The sequence below is a fragment of the Rhinoderma darwinii genome (genome assembly GCF_050947455.1).
Source record: "Rhinoderma darwinii isolate aRhiDar2 chromosome 5 unlocalized genomic scaffold, aRhiDar2.hap1 SUPER_5_unloc_3, whole genome shotgun sequence".
NCBI classification, from domain to species: Eukaryota; Metazoa; Chordata; class Amphibia; order Anura; family Rhinodermatidae; genus Rhinoderma; species Rhinoderma darwinii.
The window spans coordinates 311,442-321,581 of NW_027461787.1; the positions used below are offsets into that span (position 1 = coordinate 311,442).

A 10,140-nucleotide genomic window follows, 5' to 3' on the forward strand; every position below is an offset into this window, starting at 1 on the left:
TGAGGATTCACCGGCACCACCAATATGGCTGCCCTCGTCACTATGTAAGAAGGTGGGATGACCGCACTGCGGCTGCGCTCACTCATGGCCGGTTTAGGGAGGTGGCAAACTGGGAAATAGTTTAGGCCCTCCGACACATATAGAGTCCGAAAAGACGACCCCCAGGAGCAGAATGTAGTCGAGGAACGTTCTGCTCCACTGTGCGTTCCAGCATTTTTTTCCGCTGAGCGCCCTGCTAGACGACGGGTTATCATTTCCTAGTGTTATTAAGCAGCTTCTGTAGCTTTCAAATGACAAGAAAACCATCTAAAACTGGCAGCCATGGGCCCCACTCTGCTTGTTGCCTAGGGCCCCATTTCCTCTCCCCTGACTGAGATGCAGACATGTCAAGTCTCAGGCTGATTCATCTTTAGCTACAGAGGTAATGAAACGACATGGAGACGGCTAGAAATGTCCCGGTCAGTTCTTTATTAGGAGCTTCTCAGTGTATGTGTGTAATTTGGGAGATTTCCCAGAATGCACGGCTTGTTCTTGATGGTTTTCTTTTGAAGTCCCTCAGAGTTGGATGATCGCTTCTCCAGGTGTAGAGGATCTAAGGTTTGTATTTACACACATAAGGATGTGCCTGATTACAGGGGGCGTCATTCCACTTTAGGAACCCTGGAAAAGACAATGGGTGAGGGCTGATTACCAACTGCCAAATCATTGCAGGGCTTGTAAAACAAGTGGTTTGTATATCAAGTGGAGTTACAAAAACCGGATTTACTTACAGTGTTGTGTGTGACAATGTGGGGGCCATTGTATGTGATATATGAATTGATTGCTTGCTAAAAAGTTTGCAAAAGTGACACAATTTAAAACCATTTTTTCTTTGCAGCTGACCAGGGGGAGGGGTTAGCTGGTCCCAGGTGGTATAAATTAGGCCTCAGTACTCTGTGGAGCCTGCTCTTGTGGGCTTGTAAAACAAGTGGTTTGTATATCAAGTGGAGTTACAAAAACCGGAGTTAAAGCCCCAGTAAGTACTCTTCTTTTCTTTTCTTTTTCTTTGACAATTGTTCGCTGTTTTGTTGTAACTTGGATAATGGATAGCAAGATTGGAGGTTTTCTTCAGTGCACAGTTTGCCATATGTATGCACGACTGGAGCCGGAGTTCCAGGGTGAATATCTCTGTGGCAGATGTGAGCATGTTGTTCACCTGGAAGCTCGTATTAGAGATCTGGAGGAGCAGAATGCAACACTGAGGGGGATAGACAATCTTGAGCGGAGCTTGCTGCTCACGGAGCATGCAGTTAGTGGGTTAGAACTGGAGGGTGAAGACATGGGTGAGCAGGATCAGGTAAGTAGCTGGGTTAATGTAGTTAGGGGCAGTAGAAAGGGGTCAAAGACAAGGAAGGCCGATCCGGTTTCTGACATTCCAGGCAAAATTGCCAAGTTGGGTGATGATGCGAGGGTGTCAGTCTCAGAAGTGGCAGCCCTAGTGGATACTGATCTCCCTAACAGCCGGGAGAACAGCCCAGCTAGTAGTCGGCGGGATGGTAATGCAGGTAAGCCAAGGCAATTGATAGTCGTAGGGGATTCTATAATCAGGAAGACGGATAGAATAATTTGTCGCCAAGACCACCTCAACCGAATGGTTTGCGGTCTCCCTGGTGCCAGGGTTCGGCATGTGGCGGAATGGGTGGACAAATTGCTGGGAGGGGCTGGTGATGATCCAGCTGTCGTGGTCCATGTCGGTACCAACGACAGAATAAATGGTAGGTGGTGGAGCCTTAAGAATAATTTTAAAGAACTAGGCTACAAGCTGAAGGGAAGGACCTCCAAAGTAGTATTCTCAGGAATACTGCCTGTGCCATGCGCATCACAGGAAAGACAGCGGGAGCTCAGGGAGTTAAATGCATGGCTGAAGTCTTGGTGTAGAGGAGAAGGATTTGGGTTCCTAGAGCACTGGGCTGACTTTTCATTGGGGTAAAAACTGTATTCTGCAGATGATTTGCACCTAAATGGAAGGAGGTCCGCTGTGCTGGGGGAGAGAATTCTAGCTGGGGTGGCGGAGTATTTAAACTAGGGCTGAGGAGGGAGGTCAATGTAGAAAAAAAAGGGGTAGCCAGGTTAGAGAGGGGTCAGACTATATTGGTGGGGGGAGAAACAGAATGTGGGGAGAGGACTAGACAACAAGATAAGGAGATCCTTTTGTTACAAAACATCAGTGTAAATAAAAAGGCCCAAATAATGTCAAATCACATTTCTGATAATAAAAGTGAAAAACTGAAAGGCAAGTTAAAGTGTATGTTCACAAATGCCAGAAGTCTAGCAAGCAAAATGGGGGAGCTGGAGGCCTTGATACTGGAAGAAAATATAGATATAGTTGGTGTTGCTGAAACATGGCTGGACTCTTCACATGACTGGGCTGTAAATCTACAGGGTTTTACACTGTTTCGGAAAGACAGGACAAATAGGAAAGGTGGTGGTGTATGTCTGTATGTGAGAAGTGATATGAAGGCGGTGGTGTATGTCTGTATGTGAGAAGTGATATGAAGGCGGTGGTGTATGTCTGTATGTGAGAAGTGATATGAAGGTGGTGGTGTATGTATGTGAGAAGTGATATGAAGGTGGTGGTGTATGTCTGTATGTGAGAAGTGATATGAAGGTGGTGGTGTATGTCTGTATGTGAGAAGTGATATGAAGGCGGTGGTGTATGTTTCTATGTGAGAAATGATATGAAGGCGAGTGTGAAAGAGACAATAGTGGGTGAATACTGTGAGGAGGTTGAAACCTTGTGGGTGGAACTAGAAAGGGAGGTAAACACTGAAAAAATTACTTTTGGTGTAATCTATAGACCCCCCAATATAACTGAGGAGATGGAAGGTCAGCTATATAAACAGATGGAGCGGGCAGCATAGGCGGGTACTGTTGTGATAATGGGAGATTTTAATTATCCGGGATATTAATTGGTGTCATGGTTCGGCTTCAACGGCAAAGGGGAGACATTTCCTCAACCTGTTGCAGGAATATTTTATGGGCCAGTTTGTGGAAGACCCGACTAGAGGTGAAGCTCTGTTGGATCTGGTCATTTCTAATAATGCAGATCTTGTTGGGAATGTCAATGTTCGTGAAAACCTCGGTAACAGTGATCACAATATAGTTAAATTTTACCTATACTGTAAAAAACAAACGCAGGCTGGGAGGGCAAAAACACTTAACTTTAAGAAGGCCAATTTCCCCAGGATGAGGGCTGCAATTCAGGACATAGACTGGGAAGAACTAATGTCAAATAATGGGACAAATGATAAATGGGAGATTTTCAAATCTACTTTGGGTTATTATAGTGCAAAATTTATTCCTATAGGTAACAAGTATAAACGACTCAAATTAAACCCCACATGCCTCACACCTTCTGTGAAAGGGGCAATACATGACAAAAAAAGGGCATTTAAAAAATACAAATCTGAGGGTACATCTGCAGCCTTTGTAAAATATAAAGAGCTTAATAAAATCTGTAAAAATGTAATAAAATTAGCAAAAATACAAAATGAAAGGCAGGTGGCCAAGGATAGTAAAACAAATCCCAAAAAATTCTTCAAGCATATAAATGCAAAAAAGCGAAGGTCTGAACATGTAGGACCCCTAGATAGTGGTAATGGGGAGTTGGTCACAGGGGATCAAGAGAAGGCAGAGTTACTAAATGGGTTCTTCCGCTCTGTATATACAACAGAAGAAAGAGCAGCTGATGTAGCCGGTGCCAGTGCTGTTAATACATCAGTTGATATACTGAATTGGATGAATGTAGATATGGTCCAAGCTAAATAAAATAAAATAAATGTGTACAAGGCCCCGGGAACAAATGGGCTACACCCTAGAGTTCTTAAGGAGCTTAGTTCAGTTATTTCTGTCCCCCTTTTCATAATATTCAGAGAATCTCTAGTGACTGGAATAGTGCCAAGGGACTGGCGCAGGGCAAAATGTGGTGCCTATTTTCAAAAAGCGCTCTAGGTCTTCCCCGGGTAATTATAGACCAGTAAGCTTAACATCCATCGTGGGGAAAATGTTTGAGGGGCTATTGAGGGACTATATACAGGATTATGTGACAAAAAATTGTATTATAAGTGACAGCCAGCATGGTTTTACAAAGGACAGAAGTTGTCAAACTAACCTAATCTGTTTTTATGAAGAGGTGAGCAGAAGTCTAGACAGAGGGGCCGCTGTGGATATAATGATTATATGAGAGGTGAGCAGAAGCCTAGACAGAGGGGCCGCTGTGTATATAATGATATATGAGGGGTGAGGAGAAGTCTGGACAGACGGGTCGCCGTGTATATAATGATTAAATGAGAGGTGAGCAGAAGCCTAGACAGAGGGGCCGCTGTGGATATAATGATTATATGAGGGGTGAGGAGAAGCCTAGACAGAGGGGCCGCTGTAGATTTAGTGTTTTTGGACTTTGCAAAGGCATTTGACACTGTCCCTCATAGACGCCTAATGGGTAAATTAAGGACTATAGGTTTAGAAAATATAGTTTGTAATTGGATTGAGAATTGGCTCAAGGACCGTATCCAGAGAGTTGTGGTCAATGATTCCTACTCTGAATGGTCCCCGGTTATAAGTGGTGTACCCCAGGGTTCAGTGCTGGGACCACTATTATTCAACTTATTTATTAATGATATAGAGGATGGGATTAATAGCACTATTTCTATTTTTGCAGATGACACCAAGCTATGTAATATAGTTCAGTCTATGGAAGATGTTCATGAATTGCAGGCAGATTTAAACAAACTAAGTGTTTGGGCGTCCACTTGGCAGATGAAGTTTAATGTAGATAAATGTAAAGTTATGCATCTGGGTACCAACAACCTGCATGCATCATATGTCCTAGGGGGCGCTACACTGGGAGTAATAATCTGCAGCATCATATGTCCTAGGGGGCGCTATACTGGGGGAGTCACTTGTTGAGAAGGATAGATATGAGATAGATAGATAGATCGATAGATAGATAGATAGATAGATAGATAGATAGATAGATAGATAGATAGATAGATAGATAGATAGATAGATAGATAGATAGATAGATAGATAGATATGAGATAGATAGATAGATAGATAGATAGATAGATAGATAGATAGATAGATAGATAGATAGATAGATAGATAGATAGATAGATAGATAGATATGAGATAGATAGATAGATAGATAGATAGATAGATAGATAGATAGATATGAGATAGATAGATGATAGATAGATAAATAGATAGTAGATAGATAGATAGATAGATAGATAGATAGATAGATAGATAGATAGATAGATAGATAGATAGATAGATAGATGATAGATAGATAGATATGAGAGAGATAGATAGATATGAGATAGATAGATAGATATGAGATGATAGATAGATAGATAGATAGATAGATAGATAGATAGATAGATAGATAGATAGATATGAAATAGATACATAGATAGATAGATAGATAGATAGATAGATAGATAGATAGATAGATAGATAGATAGATAGATAGATAGATATGAGATAGATAGATAGATAGATATGAGATAGATAAATAGATAGATATGAGATAGATAGATAGATAGATAGATAGATAGATAGATAGATAGATAGATAGATAGATAGATAGATAGATAGATAGATATTAGATAGATAGATAGATAGATAGATATTAGATAGATAGATAGATAGATAGATATGAGATATATAGATAGATAGATAGATAGATAGATAGATAGATAGATAGATAGATAGATAGATAGATAGATAGATAGATAGATAGATAGATAGATATGAGATAGATAGATAGATAGATAGATAGATAGATAGATAGATAGATAGATAGATAGATAGATAGATAGATAGATAGATATGAGATAGATAGATAGATAGATAGATATGAGATAGATAGATAGATAGATAGATAGATAGATAGATAGATAGATAGATAGATAGATAGATAGATAGATAGATAGATAGATATTAGATAGATAGATAGATAGATAGATAGATAGATAGATAGATAGATAGATAGATAGATAGATAGATAGATATGAGATAGATAGATATGAGATAGATAGATAGATAGATATGAGATAGATAGATAGATATGAGATGATAGATAGATAGATATGAGATAGATAGATAGATAGATAGATAGATAGATAGATATGAAATAGATAGATAGATAGATAGATAGATAGATAGATAGATAGATAGATAGATAGATAGATAGATATGAGATAGATAGATAGATAGATAGATAGATAGATAGATAGATAGATAGATAGATATGAGATAGATAGATAGATAGATAGATAGATAGATAGATAGATAGATAGATAGATAGATAGATAGATAGATAGATAGATATGAGATAGATAGATATGAGATAGATAGATAGATAGATATGAGATAGATAGATAGATATGAGATGATAGATAGATAGATACGAGATAGATAGATAGATAGATAGATAGATAGATAGATAGATAGATAGATAGATAGATATGAAATAGATAGATAGATAGATAGATAGATAGATAGATAGATAGATAGATAGATAGATAGATAGATATGAGATAGATAGATAGATAGATAGAAAGTTCTTTTGCTCATCGATGTCTTTCTCTGCCGTTTGGACTCTACAGGGGAGATGTGACGGGAAGAATAGCGCCGCATGCAGAACCAGCAGAAACCCCACTGGACCTTCTTGTATGTCAATCGTGTCCGCCGGGCGCTAATGATAATGATCTATTACGGATCGGCAGAGTTTCGTGGTTTCCGGTGTGAACAGAAGCAACAATGCAATATTTTTCTTCACAGGGGACATGGGTGGTAGATAATTTACATGTCAATGAGGTTTGGGGGTCACTTACTTTCTACGCATGAGAGTTCTCCACAGTATTCATCTCCCTTATAATTATCTGGCTGATTGGGGAGCCATGAGCGATAATTATACATGGAACCATCATTCCACTTCCAGCGACGATTCTGAAACACGATGATGATAAATGAGGAGACTGGCGAACCCCAATATTATAATTACTGTCTGTCTGTATACTGGCGTATGCTGAGCACTAGTATACATCATAGATGACAAGTCATGCTCCCCCATTACCAATATAGTGATGATTATCTGCTGCCACCTCCATGTTACCCCCTGATACCCTGTGATCACCTGCTCGGGGTCGTGGAGTCCTATCCATACTGGCTGCTTCTTCTGATAGGCAGAAATGTGGGAGGCAATGATGTCCGCTTCTGCAGAGTCCATGATGGATGCCAAATGAGCTCCGTGGCCATATGCTTGGCAGTCATACTGTGCGGAGGAGACAAATACAAGGTTTCTGTACTAATATGCGCAGAGCACGTGCCGGGCTGTGAAAGGAGAGCAGCAAGACCGGACTATGGGACAATCAACCTGGGCTACGAAATCACCGTCCCCCACAATCATCATCTGCCTATACACAAGGCTTGCAAAGAGGTCGCTCAAAGGTCCCGAGCTGTTTGTGGGGTGCAACTAGGAAATGAAGCCATGCACAGGCCTATTTGGTGCGGGGGGTGGGATCACCCATCATTCAAATACCCGTTAACAATCGCCCCAGGGGTTTAAATGGAAAATCCAGTACCTGATGAAGATAAGCCCATCACAAGCTCAACAGAAAGTCAGTACATGGAGAGGACACAAAGATTACAAGCAACTAAACCCCGGGGGAGAAGAGGACCAGGAAAGTGCTGCACATGGACTGAGAGGAGGAGCCACAATGTAGGGAGGAGCCACCATGTGGGGAGGGGCCACAATGCAGGGAGGCGCCACAATTCAGGGAGGCGCCACAATACAGGGAGGAGCCACAATGCGGGGAGGAGCCACAATGCGGGGAGGAGCCACAATACAGGGGGGAGCCACAATGCAGGGAGGAGCCACAATGCAGGGGGGAGCCACAATACAGGGAGGATTCACAATACAGGGGGAAGCCACAATGCAGGGAGGAGCCACAATACAGGGAGGAGCCACAATACAGGGGGGAGCCACAATGCAGGGAGGAGCCACAATGCGGGGAGGAGCCACAATGCAGGGAGGAGCCACAGTGCGGGGAGGAGCCACAATACAGGGAGGAGCCACAATACAGGGGGGAGCCACAATACAGGGAGGAGCCACAATGCAGGGAGGAGCCACAATGCGGGGAGGAGCCACAATGCGGGGAGGAGCCACAATGCAGGGGGGAGCCACAATACAGGGAGGAGCCACAATACAGGGGGGAGCCACAATGCAGGGAGGAGCCACAATGTGGGGAGGAGCCACAATTCAGGGAGGAGCCACAATGCAGGGGGGAGCCACAATGCAGGGGGGAGCCACAATGCGGGGAGGAGCCACAATGCAGTGAGGAGCCACAATTCAGGGAGGAGCCACAATACAGGGAGTCACAATACAGGGGGGTGCCACAATGCAGGGGGGAGCCACAATGCGGGGAAGAGCCACAATGTGGGGAGGGGCCACAATGCAGAGAGGAGCCACAATGCAGGGGGGAGCCACAATGCAGGGAGGAGCCACAATTCAGGGGAGAGCCACAATTCAGGGAGGAGCCACAATGCAGGGAGGAGCCACAATACAGGGAGTCACAATACAGGGGGTGCCACAATGCAGGGAGGAGCCACAATGCGGGGAGGAGCCACAATACAGGGAGGAGTCACAATACTGGGGGTAGCCACAATGCGGGGAGGAGCCACAATGCGGGGAGGAGCCACAATACAGGGGGGAGCCACAATGCACGGAGGAGCCACAATGTGGGAAGGAGTCACAATACAGGGGGGAGCCACAATGCACGGAGGAGCCACAATGTGGGGGGGAGCCACAATGCAGGGAGGAGCCGCAATGCGGGAAGGAGCCACAATACAGGGAGGAGTCACAATACAGGGGGAGCCACAATTCAGGGAGGAGCCACAATGCGGGGAGGAGCCACAATGCAGGGAGGAGCCGCAGTGCGGGGAGGAGCCACAATACAGGGAGGAGTCACAATACAGGGGGGAGTCACAATGCAGGGAGGAGCCACAATGAGGGGAGGAGCCACAATACACGGAGGAGCCACAATGCGGGGAGGAGCCTAGAGAGTGGCTGGAAGTTTAGCTCCAGCTTTCCCCTCTTACATTTTTCCGCCAAGTTAGTCATTATCTTATATGATGTGTTATAATGTATAAGAGCACAACTCCCAACAGACCATTCTCTGGTGGATACTGAGGAGTGATATTCAGGTTTCATTCATACCTCGGCTTCAGACCAGCTTAATGGATAACGGAAGTAGCCATAACAGTTTGCCTTGTAGTAGAACCAGCCATTGGGGCAGCTGGATCGGGCTTTGCCACCTGAAAAAAGGACACAGTGTAAGGAGGACACAGAATACACGTCACTCGCCTCCTGTGCCAATGGGACCCTTGTCCTGCCTAGAACTGGTGTATGCCACAGTCCGTAAAGAGGGAAATGTCACCCCAAGTAATAACACGAAGTAGCAGCGGCCCCGGAGAGTGACCACTTCCCATCCCTTGTGTCCATGCTTATTACTATGGATGGCCGGTGGCAAGTTGGACCTTTAGTACATCCCTGGGAGACATTTTCAACTCTGAACCCCACACAAGAGATGAAATAAGGAGGAGAGACTTGGACACTGAGGTCATGGAGACGGAAGATTCATTTCAGACATGAGGCCACAGGGTTCTTTTACACGCCAAGATAAATGAGCGCCGATCAACACTATAGCGACTCCACGTTGGGAAGAGCGATATTTACATGTAAGAACAATTGGAGATTTTTTCGGGACTTTGATGGCTTTGGAAATGGCCGGTCTTTCCTCCTTTCCCACCTGCCAACAACGAGCAGATGCTGTTTACATAAGCGGGTGCGCCGCCGGCAACCAATTCTTTTTAGGCCATAATACAAGATCTGAATGTGCAACGTGCCAATGATTGTGAAGTTTTACTATATCTTACTATATTTTACACACTAACCCCCCATGGGCAGCTTCTATGTCTGACACCCCTGATGACTCGTGATGGCCTCAGACTGACCCCCCATAGGCAGCCTCTATGTCTGACACCCCTGATGGCCTCAGACTGACCCCCCATGGGCAGCCTCTATGTCTGACACCC

At 44.0% G+C, this 10,140-nt stretch overlaps 1 protein-coding gene across 1 annotated transcript in view; it reads right to left on the reverse strand.

Annotated features, from left to right (window-relative positions):
- Window positions 1-462: 462 nt before the first annotated feature.
- The window catches only part of LOC142689477 (regenerating islet-derived protein 4-like), an 11,396-nt gene continuing 1,718 nt past the window's right edge, over window positions 463-10,140 (reverse strand). The window contains exons 2-5 of the mRNA XM_075847569.1: window positions 9,263-9,360; window positions 7,181-7,318; window positions 6,879-6,993; window positions 463-660 (exon numbers count right to left, since the gene is read on the reverse strand). Of these exons, the coding sequence (XP_075703684.1) occupies window positions 593-660; window positions 6,879-6,993; window positions 7,181-7,318; window positions 9,263-9,360 (419 nt within the window). The 3' untranslated portion in view covers window positions 463-592. The remainder of the gene's footprint in view (window positions 661-6,878; window positions 6,994-7,180; window positions 7,319-9,262; window positions 9,361-10,140) is intronic.